We start from the raw sequence: 24974 nt of genomic DNA, 5'->3' as shown, positions 1-24974 counted from the left end.
TCCCCATTGTAATACAAAGAAAGCTGTAAGCTCCTTGGTATTACCATTGACGGTCGCCTTCGCTTCGAAGATCATATCCTAAATCTTGCATCAAAATTATCCTCTGGATGCTTTGCAGTAAGAATGGCGGGGCATGAGCTAGGAGGGGTAGTTGCTCGTTCAGTGTACTTTTCTCTTATTGAGTTCCATCTTCGGTATGGCTTGCCTTTTTGGGGTTTAAGCAGCAAGGGATTACTAAACATAATTTTTGTGATTCAAAAAAAGGCAGTTAGATACCTATGTTCAGCTGGGTTAAGAGATTCTTGTAAACCTCTCTTTATATCTCAAAAAATCCTAACTCTTTTTTCTCTTTTTATCTTAGAAACAGCTACTCTTATTCATAAATGTCCTAAACCTCCCTCTAACACTGGTCATATGACTCGCCAGGTTAACGATTTTCCCTTACCAATCCCTACATCCTCCCTCAACAAGAACTCACTTATATACCTTAGCAAAAAAATTTACAACCATGTTCCTCTATGTATCAGACAAATTTTAGAAGTTAAGAAATTCAAAATTAAATTAAAATCACTTTTATTATCCAGGGCATATTATAGCCTTGACGATTTTTTTAATGATACCTTTTGACCTGTGCTCTGACATAATTTTAGTGTTTTAGTTTGTTTCCTATTAAATATTTTAATTTACTTCCTCTAAATTCTGTTTTATTGACAGCTTTACTTATTTTTGAATCAAATTTATCAAAAAAAAGCTTTTTTTTATTTTTTCAATCTGTTTTGTTATGATTAATTTTGGTAATGTGTAAATTTTATGGTAAAGTGTTTTAGATGTTATGTTTGTTTAAAATTTGAAATTTAAAGTGAATTTGGAATTTTTTAGTTTTTAGGATGCTTGTACACAAGATTTTGTTTTGTCTTACGTAATATAGCACATTTTCTTTCTTTCTATACCAGGAGAGTCGCGATAGGATTGATATAGATCCTATCAGTAATGTATGTAACCAAACTCCTCGAGACACCAGCTAACATTTTAGGGTGATTTCAACAAAATTTTAATCTTGGTAATTTAATAATTTGTTTGAATCATACGAAATTGAAATTCCAACAAATTTGGGTGAATTGGCAACGTCTAATGTTTTATGATTTCATTATACTAAAGTCAATAACCCACTGACATTTGATGTGTGACAACTATGAGTTACATATGGCAACGCCGGCTTATATATATTGTATCGTATTGTGTTAACGGGGCATTGCTAATCGTCAAAATCATTTGAAAAATGGGTGAAATGATCCCTGTCCCTGACCTCAGTCCTTCAACTCCTTGTTTATTTGTATTTTGTTTTTAGCTGTGGTAGTGGTATAGATGGATTATAGTGCAGCTGTGTAAAAACTTTTGTGAGTTGTAGTGGTGAAATTTCAGTTTTTATGTTTATTATGTTTAAAACTCCGTCAAACCTTTAACAGAATTGGCATCTATTTTAAGAGAACTAGATAATTTGGCTAAAATTAAAATTGTTTATACTAGATGTCTGTAAACAGATGAGCACAATGTTTCTTGAATTACCAAAGGCAAAAAGTTTATAGTTTAAAGTATCTGTATGTGAAAATATAAATTATACCCCAAAAATGCATTGCTGCAGGCAAGATTTGCAACAAAATATGCCCAGACCAAGCCATTGTATTTTAACATAACTTGCTTGCAACAAAGTATCAATGACTTATTTGAAGAATTAACCCAGATGAAAATATTGTGAAATGAGTCACACCAGTGAGTCAAATCTCTCAAATCCTTTATCACAACCTCTTAGGGTTGAAACTGGTCATGCTGGGGTGAGTGCAGATGAAACCAATTATTTTGAAGAAAAGGACAGTTTTAATCATGCTAATGGGAGCAATGACAATGATTCTCTTGGTCCCTTACCACCAAAATGGGAAAAAGCTTTTACTGAAAGTGGGGAGGCATATTTTATAGAGTAAGTATTTGTAAATGAAAGATATGGTAAAAGCTTTTATGGTAAAAAGTTTAGCAACATTTCTGAAAATGTACCTAAAGTTTATTTATTTATTTTACGGAATCCATTTACAAAACACATGTTATAATATTAATAATAATAATAATATGTCTCTCTTAAAAAAAACAATATTAATCTTACAATATTACTTAATACTACATTACCAAAGAAGGCAAAGATTAGCTTAAACCTACTCTTTAACTCTTAACCTTCCTAACAATCACAGTTTAAATGGAGAAAACAAAAAAAGAAACAAGTATATATAAAGCATTTATCTTGTAGAAAACTAGATTATATTTTGGATTGATTTAAAAACAAAAGTCTATAATATTTCCTATACACATTTAATGAAGAATTAAATATTGGTTTATAAGTATTAAAGAACTTCACGGCATTATAAGTAAAAGATCACTCAAACAGAGACATGGAATGGTGCGGCATGGTCAAGATATTGTATCTAATATTTCGAGTGTGAACCTGGTTTCTTGGTATTAACTTTTCAAAAAGATATTCAGGACTTTGACTAACAAAGAATTGATAAAGAAAAGTAGAAGTGACGAATTTGAATAGGTAAGGTAGCGTTAACCACCTCAACTGAAATATAGAGTCTGATACATGATCAAACTTTCTGAGGTTAAAAATAAATCTACAGCAAGTATTCTGCACGAGTTGCAGGCGGTAACAATTTATTTGGTTTAAGCAAGGATAATAAACTATAAGGCAGTAATTTAAAATAGATAAAACAAGAGCCACTATGAGTTTTTTCCCAGTTTTAAAATTTTAAATGTGTTTATTGGCATAAAGCATATGCATGCGTAAATAACACCTCTGCAGAAGAGTATTAACATGCTCCTTAAACCCTTAAGAATTGTTTGTTTTAATTCGCAGAACCTTCACAGTATCAGAGAACAAAATAGTTTCATTATCCAATTGAATGTGAACAGTTTCCATTATATTTTTATGTGATCCTTGGTTTGAAAACAAAACCATTTTTGTGTTACCAACACATTCTAAAATTAACACAAAACATCCGTAAACTTATTTATCGATTTCATATTTTGAGAAATATCTTAAATGAAAAACTACTAATTTTAATTTATAAATCGTTGGTTGAGTCCTTGTTAAGGTATGGGGTGATTGTCTGGGGAGGTCTATACAAGAATTGTTTAAAACAACTTAATGTAGTACAAAACTTTATTTTAAAAGTTATATACAAAAAACAAAAAAGATTTCCTACACAACAATTATATTCTGAAGAAATTTTTAATATACGCTCAATTTACATATTGTCAACATGCATTTATACACATAAATCAGAAAAAATCAAGAATTATGTTAGTCATTCCTACACAACCCGAAATAATATAAACAGACACCTAAAAATACCAAACATAAAAAAAAACTATGGGGCAAAGATTTTTAGGATACTTGTCCCCGAAATTTTATAACATCTTACCAGACAGCTTAAAAAATATAAATAATATTAAAAACTTTAGTAAGGTCTGTAGAAAATTTATTTATTCAAATATAGATAAATTTAATTTTTTTAAATAGTTTTGGGAAGAGAAACTTTATTGGAGAATTTTTGTTTAGTTGTTAGATATGGTTATGGTTAGTTATATTTTATATTATTACTAAAATGTTGTGATTTCTCAGCATACACAAACAGATGTTACAACATCTAGGTGTATGTTAAAAACAATGACTGTTAACTATTATTATTGAATATAATTAAGTTAAAAAAAAAAAAAAAAAAAAAAAAAATTTGGTATAATATAACCAAAATGATTAATAAATTTGAATTTGAATTTATTAGGATTAATGACAAGGTTACTCTCTTTTGAAAATTGATTTATTACTTTCAGATCAGCGTTAATAGTATCAGCCACATTATCAAAATTAGCAGAGTCAAAATAATGTATGTATGTATTGAGTGTCATCAGCATACTGATGTATTTCAGAATCTTCAACAAGACCGGGTAAATCTGAAGTATATATAAGAAATAATAATGGGCCTAGGATTGACCCTTGTGGGACACCAGAAATAATATTTTTCAAAGCAGAATATTCATTACTCACCCTCACTTTCTGAAAATCAAGCTTTCGAGAAATCAAGAGCTATCATAATGGCTGAAATCTTTTTGTCAAGAGCTCGCATGATATTGTCGGTGACATTTAGAAGTGAACTAGCTGTACTATGATATTTTCTAAAACCAGACTGATGGGAAGGAAGGATAGTCAAGTCAAAGTCAAAATATACTTTATTTGCTAAGTTTACAAACTTGTGCTAAAAGCTTCCTAATCCTAGAATTTATAATACAAGTATTTATTTGGTTATACGGGATACAGGACAAAAACAGAGTACAGAATGGATTTTGATTATACATAGAAGCATATTTTATATAATCAAAGAAAAAACCAAAAAAGAAGAAAAGAAAAGGCGAGAACCAACATAAAACAAGAATAATAAAAAAAAAAAAGTAAATCTGATCAACAGATATATAATTAATTTTAAATATTAAAATGAGTCGTTAAAATACTCTTCAATGGTGTCGTAAGCTTTTGGTAAGATTAATTTCTTTAGTTCTCTCCTAAACTTTTTAAGGTCTGTAACAGTCCTAATCGAAAAAGGAACATGATTAAATATTTTACGACTAATAAATATAAGAGAGTTTCTCGTAAGTGAGGAGGTGGGAATTGGAAGAGATAAGTTGCCCACTTGACGAGTATTATGACTGGTACAGGATGGTGGACTTACTTACTTATGTATGAGTGTTGCAGTTTCCAATATAAAGAGTGAGAAAACTGTTAAAATTCTTTCAGCTACAAAAAGACACTCTCAGACCAACACCACACAGATACCTTAATGCTAAATAGATACCTTTTTTCTGAATAGTAAAAATTATGTTAAGGAGTCCCTTGGAGCACAAACCCCAAAATGGCAACCTATAACGGATATGAGAGTCTATTAAGGCGAAATAAACTGAATGAGCAAACAAACCCCCCCCAACTCATGCCTGGCAACCCTGACTGCAAAACAACCAGAAGAAAGTTTAGCAGCGAGGCCCAAAACGTGGTTGTCAAGATATTATTTGACACAAACAAAAAGAATTATAATATAAAAGTAAAACAATGTATATATACCAAGTACTAAATAATTACAGTATCACAACAAAAAGAAAAAAACACGTCACATGGTGTCATCAACATGTCACAAAGTGTGGTCATACCAAAGAGATTATCCATAAATCAGGGAATGATGTAGATTATTGTAGCTGAATTAATTAGAGACTTTATGAAATAATATTTTCTAACTGCCTTTTAAAAGATGTCATTTTAGAGTCAAAAAAGCTTAACTGTCTCGACAGGCAAAGGTATGTAATTTTATGGGAAACAGTATTCAGACAATTTTCAAGTGGTTTTTTTTTCCAAAAAAAAAAAACAAATAAATTAATTTTGACATTTATACTTAATCATACTTGGAATTAATTATAAACATAACCCGACTTTTCTGAAAACCAGGCTCAGAAAAATTTTGGATCTAGTTTTCACATTAAGATGTGAGGAAATAATCCTTTAATGCCATTTTACAATAATGAGTACATCTGTAATATAAATTCTTGAAAAATCATTTTCTGCTGCTTTTATATATTTATAGATGTTGGGTTGGGTTGGTATGGGTTAAGTTGTAGTAGCACTAGTTTTAACCCCTTTCCCATAATTTTAGGAGTGATTAAATCTCAAAATGTATATATATATTTTTTTTGAAAAGTAAAGTTGTATGTAAATTAGAGTCTATATTATCTGCCTATGTTTGTAGTGTAGATTTGGATGAAAATATTGATGGGGTATCTCATATAGGGCTGAAATTGCTGTGTTTAAGGGACCCCTACATATATCTCGATGATAGGATAGACTTAAAAAAGGGTACAAGATACATGTTAAACCTATTCTAAGGCAACAATTGAAATACTAATTTGCAATATATAGGCACAGAGAGAGAGAGAGAGAGAAAGACAAAGATAAATGTATAAAGGAAAGGAACAGGAAAAAGTAAAGATGAGTAATTAACTCAGTAATACATTGCTTAACACTGTTTTTTAATTTATTTTTAATTATGCTCAGTTGCCTTATTTCAATTGGAAGGATGTTATAGAACCTATGTCTAGTTATTCCTTTGAAGATGAGATTTCTTGAAGAACAAAGGAGTTTTCTCATTTTCATTTCCAATTTTTTTCAGTTTTTTAATTTATTTATTCATGTCTACAAATTTTATTGTAATTTTTTCATAACTCCATAAAAAAAAATTTAATAGTTTAAACATCTTAAGAACTAGGAATAAAAAATAAGTCTGGTACAAATTTGTGCACAATATAGGCAACTAACATAAGTTACTCATCATTCACTTACAAAATACTCTTGACTTCAGTTACATATGTTATTGACTTCTTTTTTAAAATAATTTTAATATTTATATTTACTTTTTATTTTTTCAATAACAATTTAAGATTTATTTGGGCATTAAAATAATAAAATCAGTTTAAGCCACAATTTGTAGAAATACACAAGTATGTATTAATTAACATATGAGTGAATTAATATTTGCTGTTGTAACACTATTGATTTAAGTGACAAATTTTGTTTTAAATTTATATGCTTTTTTTAAATAGATTTAAGATGACAGATGCCCCTTTTATCAGGAATTTTTAACCATGCTCTTAAAAGCCTCAAGTGGAAATCCTCTACCACTCAATGGTAGCTTGTTGAAACATTTTACAGCAGGAAAGTCAGGTCTATTTCTGGATCTTGAGAGGAGATAGTAAGCCACCTTTAAATGTCGAATTGCATAGTTGTGGATATCATGGTGGCACTCAAAAAGGCCTAAGTTACTTGTCACATAGGAGAAGTACCCAGAAATATAAGCAGATGGAAAGGTCAGGATTTGAAATTTGAAAAAGGCCTGTCTACAGTCTTTTCTATAACCCAGTTGGACAACAACTATTAGTGCTGGTATTTATAAAGCAAATACTCTTGCAGCAGAACTAGCCCTATCGCTTCACATGTATTTAAATGGGGCCGCGCGCACTGAATCGGTTCGGTAAGTTCGGTCGGTTCGGTTTTCTCCGGCGACGATCTCATATTGTGAGGAGGGCAACTTTTGCCGATTGCACCGAAAGCCTGCGACTATTTTAACATTTTTTCGCATAGAGTGAGGAACTGTTTCAAAGAATTTTAAAAACCGTTGATTTGATAAATATGTCAAACGAAATTTTATCGAAGCTGTTCGCAGTCTTAGAATACTGTATGATAAACAAAACACATATTATCATGATAATTTAAGGAAAGAAAACGCTTGGGAGAAGTTATCCAAATTAAGTGGATGTTCTGGTAAGTGTAATTATTATATCTTAAATCGCTGTTTTCGTTATTTACTGTTATTAAGTTGGCTTCATCAGGAGATTTTAAAACTCAGTTTTAATTATCTGAGGATGCCAACTTGGTCGGCGAAATGTGCGAGTGTGAAAGTTCCCGTTTTGGTGTTAAGTGGTGTACAACTCTTGCTTTGAATATAATTTATGTTTTTACAAAAATACACAAAGAAGATAGCTTATATAGTTCACGCATTCAAATGCACGTTGGAATGTTATGTTATAATTTATTTTATTTGACGCTATACAGGATGTCCCACAACGAATGCCGGCTATCTATATCTCTTAAAGTAGAGTTCAGAATTTTTTAAACGTCGAGGCGCAATTCAGCTAAAATAATTTTGAGATGGCGCAACCAGTTCTCTTAATGATACAACCATCCTCTTTAAATTATTTTCTAATTAGTGGGATATAAAAAAATTAAGAAGGCAGAGGCATGACACTATACAAAATCACCCTGAACATATTTTCGTTCTAAATTATTTGAAAAACTGATTGCTTCGTCCTCCAGCAAATCATAAAATAGATGATAATATTCTCCGAAATCTCTTCTTTTCAAAAAAATATGCACCCAAAATCTCCTACGCTTTTCTACTGCTTCTACTTCAGCACAGGCTACTGCAATCATAACATCCCCTTCAGAATCTGAGGCACTGCTCATTTTTTTTTAAACGCTTAAACGGGAGCTTAATCACAATACTATATGCTCGAATAGTCGAACCACTTTTAAACATCGTCGTGTCTTCGTTCTGCCGATTGTATGAGCGCTAGTTACCGACTGAACGGACCGAACGTGCCGAACCGACCGAGCCGATTCAGTGGGCGCCCTCCTTTTTACATACTGGCAGGTCATCCACATCCACACCAGGAAAAGAAACGGACCCAGGATTGAGCTCTGCAGAACTCCAAAAATTAGAACCCTGTCATCTGACAGCCCAATGTCGACTCTGACCACCTGAGGTGGGTTTTCCAAGTATGACTTAAGCAGGGAAATGAGAGGATATGATAATAGGCACGTTTTTCCAGTAGGATCTCATCTGAGACCCAGTCAAAAGCGTTACTGAGGTCAAAGAATTGAGCTACACTGTAATTTCGCTTTTCAAAGTCATCCAGAATGCCACAGATGAGACCCAGAACAGCCATGGCTGTGCCTCTACTGAACCAAAAACCAAACTGACAATCTGAAAAAAGATTCTCAAAATAATTTAGTATTTGATAGTTTATTAGTATTAGTGGTTTATTAAAATAGTTGTGACAGATCTTGTTTTGTGATCCCTAATGTTAATGTAAAGTGGTGTTTGTTTAATTTTTGTAAAGTAGATCAAGGAGCTATAAATAAATAGGCTTCAAATGTTCAGAATTTTTGGTTTTTTATAAAGTAAATTAGTAGGGTATCTAAAGTCTTTTCTATACATAATTTTAATTTTTTTGGCAATTTTCTCATGTGGTCTGTTGTTCCAGCTTAAAAATTGATCCAATATTAAACCTAGATATTTCAACGAGCTGGCGTTTTGAATTGTGATGTATTTTGATTAGGATTACTATGATGGATGAACAGCAGAGGTTAATGAGAAGGGATAAATTTTATTTTATCAATATTAAGGCTTAAAAAAATTTCGTTTAACCTCTGAATAATATCAGAACCAGTTTCTCGCTCATTATACATATTTACCCAACTGTCTGCTGAAAATATGATTGCCGTATCGTCCGCGTAGGATATAGCCTTTCCATTTATTGAAAGGTCACCGATATCGCTAACGTAAATCAAGACATTTTTCCCATATTTTTGCGATATTGCTAATCATCGATATAGATCACCTTTTTTTAACATAAGTATAACAAGAGAGGATTTTCACGAGTTTGGATTTTTTCCTGAGGAAAAAGTTAGATTAAAAATATGTTTATTCATTCAGATCCATTATATTATGGACAATCTACGAAAATATAATAATATATACAACTATGAAATACTCTTAGGAACGCTCAAATGCTACAGATTTTGGACCATCATTGCCCTTCTTAGGTCATTCCTTCAACATTAGGCAACAATGTGTGTGCTATGATGATGTGACATCAGCAAAGGGAATAGTAACATCTGGAGTACCACAAGAGTCAATTTAGGGTCTCATTCTTCTGATCTACATAAAATTAAACATGAACGTAAGTTCTGTGGCTGCACAGGAGTTGGTCAAGAGCCTGTTTAATTCCAAAAAAAAGCTTCTCAAGACTAAGAAAACATCTAGGATGGTCTTTGCAATGAGGGACCTTGATGAAGTCAATTCCAACTCGAACAGTGTCAAATTTCTTGGAGTATCCGTTGCCCCAAGGCTAATATGTAATATGCATAACATCATTCATTTCGGCTCTAGCGCCTCTCGCTGAGCCAGTGATCTGTTTCTTCTCAGGAGTCTGGCTACCACAGTATCACAACATGTGTTATTAACTGCATATATTTTGGAGAATTTGCTTCATGTTGCCTATTTATTTCATCGGAGTATGCATGAATATGAAACCAGAGGCAAGGATGACTTGTTGCCCCTTTGTTGCCATCTTGGGAGGTGTCAGGACGGCACAGGCTATTGGGCAATTCAGTTTTTTAATAAATTACCTGTGGAAATTAAAGCCTTACCAATTTTAATATTTAAGAAAAAAATTAAACAAATCTTAATCAGAAATAGTTTTTATTCTTTGAAAGAATGTATGCAACATAATTTTTAAAATGTAAATTTGTGTGTGATGTTTGTTATGTGACATAACATGGACAAATTTTGAGTTCATTTGATTTAGCTTCCTAAGTATTAAAAAAATCTAAGGTATGTTGCATAGTATTTGCATTTCTCAACATTCTTGAAACAGGATATTTTTTTTCCATAATTTCTTCTGTCAGGAATATTTAAATATATATGATTTAAAAGATCAGGGCAGTCAATTATTCCATTTGCAATTTTATTTAAAAAAGACATTTTGCTGAATACATTAGAATTTTATGCTATATGTGCTGCCTATACATGTGCTAGAAAGAGTGAAATTGGAACGTTATTAGGACCTTTTGTATGCTGATAAGGATCCTTTGGTATAAGTGTGAAGAAAGGAGAGGGTTTAATAGTGACCCTTATTAGGCTGCTGCGGCGAGGACTAAGTTTGTAATTTTTTTATACTTTCCTAATATTATTTTTTTGTTTTTAGTATGTGACTTGTGAACAAATATCATCATAATTCTGTGACACATTTATTTTTACTTTTACTAAACTTATTTTTTCTGTCTATCTTGGAAACAGCTGCTTTAATTCATAAAGGTGATAGATCACCCTCATACAGTTAGATGAATATGCCTTGCGAATCCCACTCCTCCCTTAGCTGGTACTCACTGAAATACTTTATATAGTCAAAGAATATACAATTATGGCCATCAGAAACACTGAGGAATTATAACAAGTCAAGTGAAAATTTATAATATTATTGGTATTGTATAATATACTATAGTAAGGGGAAATATTTCAATATCTTTTGAACTTAATTGTTAGTAGCTTTTATAAATGTTGTTTTTTTAAGTTTTACAATTTTAATATTTTGGATATATATAATTAATTATAATGTAATCTTATAACTAATTTTATCGTTTCAAAATACTAAGCTACTAAAAATAACACTTGTTAAAAAGTACCTGTTATTTTTATAATTCATTTCATCCACTAGTTGGGTCCATCCAGAGTCTTTGTTTGACTTTATAATAAGAAATCTTCAACAATTAACCTTTTAAGATTTTCTTACTCTTCAACACATAAAAGCTTTATTATATTTATGAAGTTTATCATGAGTCATTTGCCACTAATGCTAAAAGATTAATAATAATATTAAGTCCAACTTCCACTATTTCTTCCTTATTCATTAAATATGTTTTACATAATTTTATAGTGTAATAAAAAAAATTCGCAACTAGTATGAATGAACCATCGAAATTAAGTTGTTATTTAGCTTGTTTTCCATATTAATAGCTATAACTTTTCATCCTTCACCAATTTCTTGAAAAAAATTCCCACTAGGTTCTGAGATAAGAGACTAATTAATTAATATGTTGAACTTTTTATTTTCTAGTCACTCTACTGGAACATCACATTGGCTTGACCCCAGATTATCAAAATTTCAAAAAAAGACCCTTGAAGATTGTTTGGACGATGAGCTTCCTTATGGGTGGGAAAAAATAAGTGATCCTCACTATGGAACCTATTTTATTGATCATGTAAATAGAAGAACGCAATATGAAAATCCTGTCATCCAGGCAAAAAGAGCAGCTACCCAGACTTTAACGAGAGAAAGTAGAGCCTTCTTTACTAAAGATCCCTCAGAGCTTTATGGCCAGAGAATACGGACTTCTTTGGTAAAATCTTCTAGAGGATTAGGATTTACTATAATAGGAGGAGATGATGGGATTGAAGAATTTTTGCAAATTAAGTCTGTGGTTCCCAAAGGGCCTGCATGGTTGGATGGTCATCTTCAAACAGGGGATGTTATCGTTTTTGTAAATGATAGTTGTGTTCTTGGTTACACTCATAACCAAATAGTTAGATTGTTTCAATCAATTAGTGTAGGATCTACTGTTCAGCTGGAAGTTTGCAGGGGATATTCTTTGCCTTTTGATCCAAATGATCCAAATACAGAGGTAGTTACAACTATTGCTGTTGATTCTCAATTGCAACCAAGTATTGATAAAAGGTTATTAGATTCCAACTATAATTTTCTGGATGGAGAAGACAGCATTTCCAGAGGCGATGAGACTGTTGATTCGTGTGATGATATTGATGATTTAATCAAAGGTATTAGTACCATGAATGTGGAAAGGGTAGAAGTTAAAGTTCGCATTATAAAAGGAAATCTTGGTTTTGGTTTTACAATAGCTGATAGTGCATGTGGACAAAGAGTGAAAAAAATTTTGGACCGTCAAAGATGCAAAAACCTAATAGAAGGAGATATTTTATTAGCAATTAACGATATATCCTTGGAGAATATGTCCCATGATGATGTGGTACAAGTATTAAAAAATTGTCCATACAATAGTGAAGCTAATATTCATGTTCAAAGGGGTGATCCATCTAAACCATCGAATATACGAAATAAGGCTCGAAAATTAGATACTAAATTTAATCCCAAAGATGTTTCAATTCCGTTTAGAAGTAAAACGCCAACTGCTGATATTTATAGTATACAAACTAGAGAAGTGCTTCCAAGTAGACCGAAAACACCACTTATAGATACAAGATGTTTGTCCAAAACCCCAGTAATGGATATCAATTCGAATTCCAACGATGTTCTTCGTGGGGATTTTCAGACTGATAGTTATTCCGTTGAGAGATCAAGACTGCGCTCATCACTAAACGAAAACCCCGAAGATGATGATTTAGATCCCGATCTTTTTGACCCTAACCAAAGCAAACCGTCATACGATTATCATCTACCTGTAGGATCAAAATACAATAGTAGTCTTCCGCCGCCTCACCGATACGATTGTGCATGCGCATTTTGTGCAGCTGCTGCCACGCAGCCGAACTTATTGGAGAGTAATAATTTTATGCATCCGAACACTAAGAAAGATAACCAGTGGTGGTATCCTGAAAATGGTAAAACCGAGTACGTAACAACAAATATTGTACTTAACCGCCACGAAAATGGATTTGGGTTTAGAATCGTTGGCGGGATAGAAGACAAATCTCAGGTAAGGTTTAACATTTATTTATTTTCCGAAAATGTTTTCAAAACAAAAGTTATATTTTTTTTTTATTTCATAAGTTTACATTTTTCGTTTTGACATAATTTAGATACATTCATAAAATAACGTTTTTAAATATGTGTTATAAAGCAGAAATTCATAGCAGGTAATAACAAACAAATCTATTTTAAAGGTTCTAAGACGCTTTTTTGTTTCAATAAATTTTTTACACTGGAATTGTACCAGTAATCTATATATAACAACATTGATAGCAGAAAGGACCTAAACCATAATAAATTAGTTGACGTCAACAATATTTGAATAGACTTTATGGCTTAATATTAAAAATGCATTAATGTTGTTCGCGAATAAAATTCTTTCTGAAAAATTAAGCAGGTCATATACACTGCATATGACAACAACTTAATAAAAGAATTAGCGTAAACAAAAGAAGATCTGCTTCATCGAGTTTGCAAAGGCATTTGACACGGTTTTGCACTAGCTATTATTTAGAAAGCTAGTGGAGCTATTTGAAAATTGTGCTGAATATGTTATTGTATATTGATACTGTATTTGTCAGCCATTTTAGTGGTACCCAATATATTAAGATGACAGGATGACTGGCACTTGTAGTACCAGAAGTATAAGCCAGAAAATAAATAGTATACCACAGACCCAGGAAAAAATTTTATCCAAACATATGTTGATTACTTTGCTTCAAGAATGTTTATTCTACTACCAAAAAATATAGGAGAAATTAATATTTATGTTTTAAAAACAGTTTATTACAAGTAATTTAGATAAACTTGGTTTCCTTGATAATGATTTGTAATATATTACAATTATTATAATAATTATACTGCCTATTATAAAATTAAGTCCTCTAATAAATTGTATTTGCAGCACTATTTGCTTGGTATTCTATAAAGGCCTTCTTCTTGCTGTTATAGAGAGCTATGTATGACTATATTATCTTAACAGGAGATATTAATATAAATTTACTCTTAAAGACTAGTCGTGAAAAATTATTTTTTAAATCAATCTTAGAAACCCTCAACTTAGTCCAGGTGATTAACGAACTAACTCGAGTAAGTGAATTTTCCGAAAGTCTGATTGATTGTTATCTGTATGAATCGAGGTATGCAGGTCACTAAGTAGGGAACAATGAAAATGTATAATGTAAAGACCATAGGCTTGTTTATTCTCTCTTGAATTTTAAGCCTCGATGTACATAAACCTTATAACTTGTCGAAATTCTGATAAAAATGATGCTGAACAAGCAATTAATTGAAATCTTTGATTACTTTCCGCCTTTAAAAACTATAAAGCTTAGTCCTAAACTATATATAAATGACATAATCAAAGAAATCATAAAACAAAAAAAAAGCATATTATAGATACAAGCGCTCACTTGCTTCCTCTGATAAAAATTACTACCTGAATCTTAAGCATTACTTATCAACTGCAATAAAAAATGAAAAAAGGTTACTTGACTTTTCGATTGAATAAGGTTAAAAATAATTTTAAAAAGATTTGGCAAAACCTAATTCTAATATGCCTAGTTAGAATGTTCATTCTAGTGCTTCATTTGAATGCCTTGAAAACCTGAAAGATGTCACAAGAATTAGCAATTACTTTGCCAGAATAGGTGATAGGACCATCCCAGGACCCAGAACTGGTCAAATATTATTCGCCTTCATCAAATAACACCTTTAAATTATCAATCGTTACAAGATAGGATGTTGATAAATGATTGTCACAAATTAAATTGTGAAATAAAAAACAAAATGTTCCTCCTGTGATAACGACTATTTTCAATAAATATTTACAGTATGGTGAATATCCTATGATGTGGCAAACGGCATTAGTAATTAGGCATACAGCCGTATGTTCAGTCTGGATTTAGAGCTTGTCATAGTACAGCAACAGAACTTTGAAAACTGCCTTTCAAAGTTCTGTTGCATATCTAAATACAAGGATGAATCAAAGGTCTCCTGTCAGGTACTTTTAGATCATAGTAAGGCATTTGACCTTATTAACCATGATATGCTGATTGCTAAGCTGCACTTTTTTGGATTTTCTGATCAAGCTTGTGGCTAGTGCTCATCATATCTAAAGCATAGAAGGTAGGTTGTGGACCTTGATGAGACTAGGTCTGACATTCAATATCTTCAACATGGGGTGCCTCGGGTCCCTTCTTGGTCTCATACTTTTTGCCCTTTTTAGTGCTGACTTACCATCTCAAATTCATCAATGCTCATCACATCTATATGCTCATAACACTCAGCTTCTATCATCATTTAATCCTGGAGATTTTTGCGAGGGCCTCGTTGGTGTCAATATTCACCTGGACACAAAACTAAAATATAATTAGCTCAAAATATCTGTATGCGTTTTGCATAGGAAGGGCCTAAGTTTGACCACCTCACTCCATTATAATAAATGTTTTAAAATACAATTTTCGTGTTGACTTTGCTATGACACTTTGCTATGTTTGTATATGGGATGGTAAAAAACAACTCTCCATCTTATCTTACACAATACTTAACTGCAAGGACACTTTACATAACCTTAACCTTAGAAATGTGGCTAACTTTGATATTCCCTTTCATCGCACAACAAAATTTGAAAACTGCTTTGCCTACCGTGCGGTGGAATTTCTCAATGCAAATCATTTGCTGGTGGTTGGCTCTGGTCATTATTCTTTCAAAAATCAATACACCAATTTTTGACAACAGATGACTTGTGTTGAATTGTGTTAGTAGGCTTAAGTTGCCTGTACGAGTATATGTAGTTTTTTTTAACAACGGCATTGTTTGCTGCATATTATTGTTTTGTTTTTAACAGTACCGTAATTCTATGTGTATGTATGATGATATCATTGTACGCGAATAACACCTATATTAATGCACAATAAACTTGATTTTGATTTTGTAATAAACTTGTTTTAGCTTTAAAGAAAAATAGGTACTAAGTAACTTTAAATTATCTGTAACACCATTGGGACTATAAAATTTACGCAGTTTCTTTAAAATATAGTATAATTATTGCATAGTATACAGGGTGTTTCAGAACTATGGGATCAGAACTTCAGTTAGCTCGGTCTCAAAATATCTTTTTATATCTATTAATCAGGTAACATGTTTCGCTAATAAAGCATCATCAGACCTTATAGCCTTATAGCCAAGTACTTGGCAGGTCATCTAGCTATAAGGTCTGATGATGCTTTATTGGCGAAACATGTTACCTGATTAATAGATATAAAAAGATATTTTGAGACCGAGACTTAGAGTTTTCATTTTTTTCTCTAGTTACGTAGGTCTCTTTGAGATAATGGACGAGTTCTTTCAATTTGAGTTCCCTATGAACTCATGTCCGGAAAAGTGTTACTACGGCGCGGTAAAATTTAGAAAGACGATAAATAGGCTAAATAGGAATAAATGCATTTAATTTTTGCCTTTTGTACATGATATCATCACAATAATAATAACGTTGATGGTCCGTGTTGCTGCTCGTGCATTGCAGCTTGTTACTCCGCATGCCAAATGCATATCCGCCAGTTATCGATTGGTAAAGTTTTTCATTTGCAACAATTAATTTTTGTTAAATTATTGCAAAAGTTCATATTTAAGATAGCACGACTAAGGCGATATGGAATGCAGCTACAAAAATCCCTGTTATCGTTTTTAAAGATAACATACAAGCGCCGGTAAATTGTTTAGAATTATCAGCTATAAAATTTTTAAACATTGACATCAACATTTTGAATACTTTTACCTATTTAGACAATTAATTTTCTTTTTAAATTATAACGCGTCTTAATGACACTTTTCCGGACATGGGTCCCTATACTCAAATGTTTTCTACTGGTGCACTGAATAATCCTTAGACGTTTGATCCCATAGTTCTAAAACACCCTGTATTACTTTAATGTCCAAATGTTATAATTTTCAAAGATCAAACAAATTATTTGTGATTTTAAAAAGTAAACGTTATCTTTGAGGTTATTAACGCTTTCTATTATCAGGTGGCAGTTGGACAGATTGTACCAGGTGGGGCAGCTGACTTAGATGGCCGGATGCAAACTGGAGATGAAATTGTAAGTGCTGAAGGATTCTCTGTTTTAAAAGCTGAACACAGGCAAGTTGTTCAGCTAATAAACGCGGCTGCTGTGAAGGGCCAAGTGAACCTGGTTTTGAGACGAAAAGTTTTCGTGCCTAACAACGCTCCACCTTTACTTAATTATTCAATGGGTTGGCCAGAAAATTCTCCACCCGCATTGCCTTTAAGTCAATCAGCACCTTCGATTCCTAGTCCTCATCCATCACCTACTTATGACGTTACCGTGCAGCGAAATGAGTCTGAAGGTTTTGGTTTTGTTATTATATCGTCCGTGAATAAAATTGGATCTACGATAGGTAGGTAATTTCTCCAATTATAGTGTATGCTAGTTCTATAGCATGCAAACAAATACATATGTGCGTTATATTAACTCCAGTAAGCAATGGTTTTCTTTTATAGGTCGCTTAATAGAAGATAGTCCAGCAGAAAGAAGTGGAAGATTAAGAGTTGGAGACTATATAGTCGCCGTGAACCATATAGATATAATGCATTTAAGTCATGGAGATATTGTAAATTTGATAAAAGAATCTGGCTTATCAGTAACATTAACGATTGCGCCTAATCCGGAGTCGTGATTTATGTAGATGACTGGTCTTAAGGGCTACTTGGAGAAAATTATCTAATAATAAAATAAACGAAAAGCAGTTTAATCTGATAAGTAGTGTTAATTTTTAGTAATGTAAATAAGCAGTATTTGTGATAGTGTACGTACGAATAACGGCTACTGTATGTATATTAAATTGTTTATTGATTTAACATTTTTTATGTTTTATTCTATATGCCTGCATTTTTTTACATTTATTAATTTGTTTCTCTTTAGTTAAGTTTGAAATCCTGCAAACAAACGTTTTATTCATATAGTACAGTCATAATGTGTAGCCCAAAAATGCGTAGGACATAATTTACAGGTGATGAGAGTTTACGAACAAAATAATTTTACGGGGTGATTGATCTACGATTAGTGCCAGACACTCGAGTATTACCACTTTGTTAACAAGGGTGAAACGCGGAGATCAAAAAATCAATTTTAATTTGTTGTTTACACATATGATTAATTCGAACTCACGAGAATGAAGTTAATTGCAGGACTTTTATGTTTACAAATTGTACAAATTTTCATGACATCTATACTTATCGTTATTATAACCAAAGTGTTATAAATTGTGTTTTTAAATTGTTGCCGTAAAATCTTTTACAAAGTCACAAAATTTTCAATGTTTCGCAGTGTTTTTAAGGATGAAAACTAGATCTAAGAGGGATGAATCAAACCACCTCATAAAAAAATTTAAAATCACCAGTCAAAAAATTGTCCTGGTTTTTCGATATACATATTGACTATACTATGATAACTTAAATATATATTATAAACACGTAAACTGCCATTGTACATTAGTTAGAAAAAAGTAAACATTTCCATAATAGCATGATTCCCCAACCTGAGTTATAACTACGTTCTTTCATGCAATAGCCTTTAGGCATTCATAGTAAGCGCCAAGATTTAATGGAGATTTTGGAAGAAATTAACAAGCATTAAAACTAAAGAAAAAACTACCCTTTTGTTTCATTTTTTCACCAAAATGATGTCTATACCCAATATCTTTAAAATCCTAATTATTGCGCCAAAGTACCTAAATGAGAGTGGACGAAAAGCTCAAAAAAAAAAAAAGAACGCGAGTAAGATATCTAAAACGAACGGCTTTCTCACCATCAACCTTATTGCAATACTAAAATAAAACAATGTTTTAAAAAAATCATTTATTACAATCGTGATTAAACTGCCATTGAGGTAACAGTGTATGAGACTAGTAAATTAAGAAACATGGAAGTTTAAAAATGCCAAACACAAAACTGAAAATAAAATAAAACTACCACAAACGTAAAGCTCTACTCGAGTGTTCATAGTGCAATTATCATCAAAACCATATTAAATTCATTACTTCAAACATTTAAAAAACAGATAAATGATAAGAGTAACAACATCTTAAACATAAAAAAAATTAAAACCAACACAAAATTAAAAATAATCACTCGACAAAATCCAGATAACGATTTTGGTGAATTTTATTCTTGAATTGTTTGAAAATTCGGCCGATAATGCAAACGTTTTAATGATCTGCGAATGGTCTTGAGTGAAAAGTTCCAAGTCAGCTTCTGTCCAACTTTTTTATTCTTTTCCTGAGAATCATATTGTCTTAAAATCTTGGAGATTTGCAAGTAACTTAACTTCAATTCGGTATTCTTTATCTAAAAAAGAAAATATGAAATACTATACTTTTTGTAAACACAAAGGGAATTTTAATTAACTCAGAATAAAAATTAAATCAGTACACACAAACTTTGTCATAATACTAGTGACTTATGAAGTTATTTATTATATCAACAACAGTTGTTATTGTCCCGCATTGTAATGGACAAGAAAACTTTTACAAATGGAAGACTTACCTTACATTTCAACTGAATTTCCCTGATAACTGAGAGAAATTGCAAAACTTCTCCCAAATAAAATACTGACTTATTAGGCAGACCTTGAGCCATAATTTTTTCAACTTCACTGTGAAATACTATTAGAGCCATTACTGAGGATCTAATATATGCTGTGCTAGAATTGCTTAACAAGACTTCGATCAAAATAAGCATTCTTTCTTTAATTTCCGTTACTTCCTTGTTTACAAAATGTTCCCACTTCTCAGTTACACACTGAAATATATCAATATAGATTTGAAGAAAATCTGCTGGTGTTACGATTTCATCTCCTGGTTCAGTTTTTATTTTCTCTTTAATAATGTTCATCATTCTCTCTACATCTCTTGCTGTACATTCGCTTTGCGAAATCTTAACCAGATGGTTCATATCACATTTAACTTTATCATTTTCCATTGCTAAATAGAGACAGCTGATTGTCACACATTTAAGAAATTTTTCTTGCACCTGAAACAAAATGGAAATAATATATTAAACTACAGGTGATTTAATCAAGAAATTTTTTTTTTAGTTTGGCTGTGCCGAAGCCAAATTACGTTCTATCCCGAATTATATTATATAGTAGAAAAGGATAAAAAAAAATTTCTTTTCCACAAAATAGAAAAAAAAAATTTCCATTATAATCACTACCAGTGTTGTCCTCTTATAAGCTCATATTTTCCTATTTTTCATATCATATTTTCCAAAAGTAAGGGCAAAATTTTGTGTTTTAAGCAAGCTAAATTTGTCATAAACAAAGCTTAGGCAGTTAAAAGATCCATATAAGAGACAAAAGACAAATGATTAAAGTTACACTAAACATTGAAAACAGACCACAAAGAATTTCCAGTGAAAAAGATGGACAAAGAATTCAATAATCACATTTTTACTCAACCTTATTTTTGATTATACAACTTCTATTAATGTCAACAAAATCCAATTTATTTCAAAATAGATGATGCGGTAGAGAGAGGCAATTTCACAACTGCTAGTTGTGTCGTAAACAAGATTATTAGTCTGTTTTTAAAGTATAATAATAATGTTAATAGTAATTTTCTCTTAAGTTGGGCCCCTACAGGCCCTTATTTCAATTAAGGTGGATCAAGTAGGAACTTGCGTCATCAGAAATGACCAAAAATGTCTCAGAACATCAACATTGGATTTCAGCCAATGCTGACTTTTTTCCAGGAATTATATATATGATGTAGTATAAATTCATAGCAAAGTATTAGGATCTTTATACTCACAAGCAATATTGCTTCCATTGTGAATGAGATAGGTATAGATTTTAAAATGTCCTTTATTGAGTTAGCCTTATGTACATATCCACTACACAAACTGTCGGCAAAAGTTTTTGCCTTGTGATTTTTTTTTTTCAAAGTATATCTAATTTCTTAAAAGATTTAAAACAAACAACATGGCAAACGAATATACCAGCTAACATAATTGACAAGGTTTGCATTCCAACAATATCTGAAGTTTTTTGCTACATTTTGAAAAATTCATTAAAGCATGGAATTTTCCCAAAATAAATAAAAAGTCATTAAGCCAATCTACAAAAAAAAAGGCGGTCCTAATGAATTTGACAACTATAGACCGATCAGCCTGCTTCCATCTTTTTCAAAGCTGTTTGAGTTGACAGTTTGCAATCAGCTTCTCACTTTTTTTTAAAGAGTGCAATATATTACCTGACAATCAACATGGATATCTTGAGGGTAGATCTACACAAACTGCCATATTTCAATTCACTTGTGCAGTGAGAAAGCACCACATCAGAAATTCATGCTAATGAAATAGGTACCACAGGAAAGTATTTTGGGACGTTTCTTGTTCATTGTGTTTATAAATAACTTGCCTTTTGAAATTATTCATAATATTTAAACAATATGCAATACCTTAACAATATTTGCAGATGACACAAATTTATTAGTGGCATCTTCGAACATCTCTGAGCTATGCCCAAATGGATATCCACTGTGTAAAAACAGCAAAAATTGGTTTGAAAAAAACAAGCTTTTATTGAATGAACAAAAAACGAATGTTCTAATTTTTAGAACAAAACAAAACAAGGAAGTAGAGTGCAGGAAGTAAGTGCAGGCTTCAACTAAATGTATGGGTACATATTGATGAATTTTTGGGCTTTTTAGATCACATTGAACATTTACAAATCAAGCTGAATAAAGCTTGCTTTTGTTTCAGTACAGTTCTAAAATATCTAAATGAATAAGCTAGAAGAGCCATGTATTTTGCAAACTTTGAGTCTGCGGCTAGGTATGGTATTATTTTCTGAGCACCCTCTGTGTCCTACTTCTGTTGATCATGGGTTTAATATTTGCACATGTAATATTAACTACCCTATACATAGGATTTCATTGTTTGAAAAGAGTCCTCCTATATGTGCATAAAGTTTTCTAATAAACTTCAACATGAAATAAAAAACTATAGGAAATCAAAACAGGTTTCAGCAAAAGGTGAAAAACTTACTACTTACTTTAGAACCGTATAGTCTAGATGATTACTTAAGTATGTAAACTTATAAACTCAAAAATTGCTTTATTGTCATAAAATACAAATTTTGCTGATAAAGCATAAAATAAGAAAAACCTAAGCAGTACATACATAAATATTAAGACCACATACATAAATACATTGTAAAATAGATTAAAATTTACTATACAAAACATATCTAAATTAAATCATATACTTAATGATAACAAGCAATCAATATTTAAATATTAGAGCTCATCCTGATAGTATCATCCACACTGTAATAAACCCTATTTAAAAGTAGTTTTTTTAATTGACAGCGAAAATTTTTAAGAGAAAAAGTTGTTCTTAAATTGATTGGCAGATGATTAAACATTTTAGAACAACAAACATTAGAGACTTTTTTACCAGAGAAGATTTTGGAATTGGTAAAGGAAGAAAGTGAATTTCATGTGTTTCGTGTTGAGGAATAGGCCCTCAGATTTCATCACGGATTTTATAGATAAGGGAACATGTCTCCAGTATGAAAAGGAATGTTAGAGTTAAAATTCTTTGAGTCACAAAGTGTGGTCTACATGATTCTCTTTGTGTTATATTGACAATAAAGAGAACTGCTTTGTTTTGAAGAACAAAAACTAAGTTTAGTAAGCCCTAATTAGCAACACTCCAGAATGGTATACCATACCTATGGTGAGACTTAAATAATGAGAAGTAAGCTGTGCGGGCTAGTTGTTGACCCAATTTCTGCCTTATCACTCGCACATCAAAACATCCTGATGAGAGCTTCCTTACTAATGATAATATATGATTTTTATATTGTATGTCAGGGAGACATTTGTATTTCAAAAAATAAGCCTTTTTTTGCAATGTCATTTCATTTTATTTAAGTTTTCATGTATAATGTGACTTTGTAATATGAAATAAAGAAATATTATTATTTCATTAAATGAAAGTTTTTTCATGTACAACATAGCAATAGCTAATATCCAACTCCCCATAAATTATTAATAAATTAGGTATTTTAGAACTTTTCATAAAAGAAGTTATGTGTAACATAAAGAGAGGTATATCAAAAAGTATTCGTGTCTATATTTGAATATTATTAAAATATCAATGTTATAAATGAAATCCAAAAAACGGAAGTAAATTCAAATAAATATTTATGATAGTAGCCAATTGAAGCTGAAACATCAGTTAAAAATGGTGCAGAAAAAAATATAAATAACAAATTCTGCTTAAAACTTTAACTGACCTCATCTCTTATCTCTCTAGAAAAAACTTTTGCTTAAGATTTTAAAAGGCATAATCTAGTACCAAGTCTAAGGTTAAACATATCTATGTTGATAAATAGCAGCTTAATGCATTCTTTATCTGAAGAATGCAGTTTATTAGCTTGAAATATGATTCATAATTGTAAAGCATATATATTCTGAATTGAAAAAAATTTACAATGGTATAGACTTACCCTCATTTTAGCAAGAAACATATCCAGGTATGAAACTGCAGAAAAAAATACAGAGTGAGGCAATTCTAACCACATCCGAAGAAATCTAAGAAGATCAATGGCCCCATCTCTTGAAGCCAGAGTTACTTCTCCAGGTTTCTGTTGAATAAGGCTTAAATTTGGCCTAAATACTTTCTCAATTTGAAGGCCTTCTTCGAGGTTAAACACCAGTGGTTTCAACAAAACAGCATCCCGACAAGGCCAGCCCCTTCTTTTCACCATGATTTTGACTTGACTTGAAGACTAACTAGATTGGAAAAGTAAAAGATATAGTTATCCTAGTCCATACCAGCACCTATGAGTCCGAGTTATAATCTGGCAAAAGTAGAGACAGGCCTAGTTCCTAAATAAGACAAAAAAAAACAGGTCAAAACTTGCAAATATCTAGATTATTCAGTTTGTCATTGAACGATCTTGAATGTTTGGAAACAAAGTCCTGCCTAACGGATTTTAAATAATGTTATTACCGGGATGCCTGTTTGAGGTAGAAGCCTGTTTTTTCTGGTTATTGGAATTTGAAAACAGAGTTTAAGCAATATGAATAACTTCTCTTATTCTGCACTCCTCTCCCACCAGTGAAACCAAATAAAATAAATAAATATTTGTTTATGACTTTGACAGTGACTTAACTTAGTAGTCGATTTCGTCATGCTCTGGTTGACCTACTTTGGTTGAAGGTTGAAAAATGTAAATTTGCGAAATAGGATTGTCTTCTGTCAGTAGAACTAAGGCAGCGTTTGCACTTACTACTTACCCGTTTAGCATCCGAAATGAAACATGAGGTTCTGGATGCTAGGTGAAAATGAATATGGATTGAAGTCACGATAAGCTGGATGTCCTATGAGAATTCATAGAAAATTACTATTAAGCAAAACCTCATTACATACGAAAAGATCAACAGTTACAGAAAAAGTTACCATCAATGTAAATCCATAATAAAAAACATGCATATGCTAATAATTTAAGTTTCTAAATTCTCAAAAGGCAACGTGAGAAATTATCATTAGCGCCTTGCCAGTGGAGGCAAGTGATTAATCCTGAGGAGGTTTAGCCTAAGTTTCATTTTTATATGTTTTTAAATATTAATATAACTATTTTTTGTTGTTCTATCACTACCAATATAGGACGTACAAAATACCATGCGAGAGCATGCGTCTGTGAATTTTTAGTGTCCAAAAATTACAATGTTATTTGTACAAAAGTCAATACAGAAATATATGAATAAAACTTGGAGATAATAAAAACTAGAAGAAC

General features: G+C 31.6%; 2 protein-coding genes across 2 annotated transcripts; one reads left to right on the top strand and one right to left on the bottom strand.

The window, feature by feature from the left end:
• Positions 1 to 1211: 1211 nt before the first annotated feature.
• LOC126749246 (membrane-associated guanylate kinase, WW and PDZ domain-containing protein 1) lies at positions 1212 to 18027 on the top strand. Its single transcript, XM_050458948.1, has 4 exons — positions 1212 to 1975; positions 11539 to 13153; positions 17175 to 17565; positions 17669 to 18027. The coding sequence occupies exons 1-4, from the start codon at positions 1758 to 1760 to the stop codon at positions 17842 to 17844; spliced, it is 2400 nt and encodes a 799-aa protein (XP_050314905.1). The 5' UTR covers positions 1212 to 1757; the 3' UTR covers positions 17845 to 18027.
• A 982-nt stretch (positions 18028 to 19009) lies between these two features.
• Positions 19010 to 24353, bottom strand: LOC126749248 (cyclin-G2-like). The gene is made up of 4 exons (XM_050458950.1): positions 24188 to 24353; positions 23682 to 24063; positions 19712 to 20197; positions 19010 to 19513 (listed from the first exon to the last, which is right to left on the bottom strand). Exons 2-4 carry the CDS (start codon positions 23940 to 23942, stop codon positions 19331 to 19333), a joined length of 930 nt encoding a protein of 309 aa, XP_050314907.1. The 5' UTR covers positions 23943 to 24063; positions 24188 to 24353; the 3' UTR covers positions 19010 to 19330.
• Between the last annotated feature and the right edge of the window lie 621 nt (positions 24354 to 24974).

The sequence above is a fragment of the Anthonomus grandis genome, chromosome 22, assembly GCF_022605725.1.
Source record: "Anthonomus grandis grandis chromosome 22, icAntGran1.3, whole genome shotgun sequence".
Classification (NCBI taxonomy): domain Eukaryota; kingdom Metazoa; phylum Arthropoda; class Insecta; order Coleoptera; family Curculionidae; genus Anthonomus; species Anthonomus grandis.
Note: the sequence above shows the minus strand (reverse complement) of the source record. Positions and strands in the feature narration are given on the sequence as shown.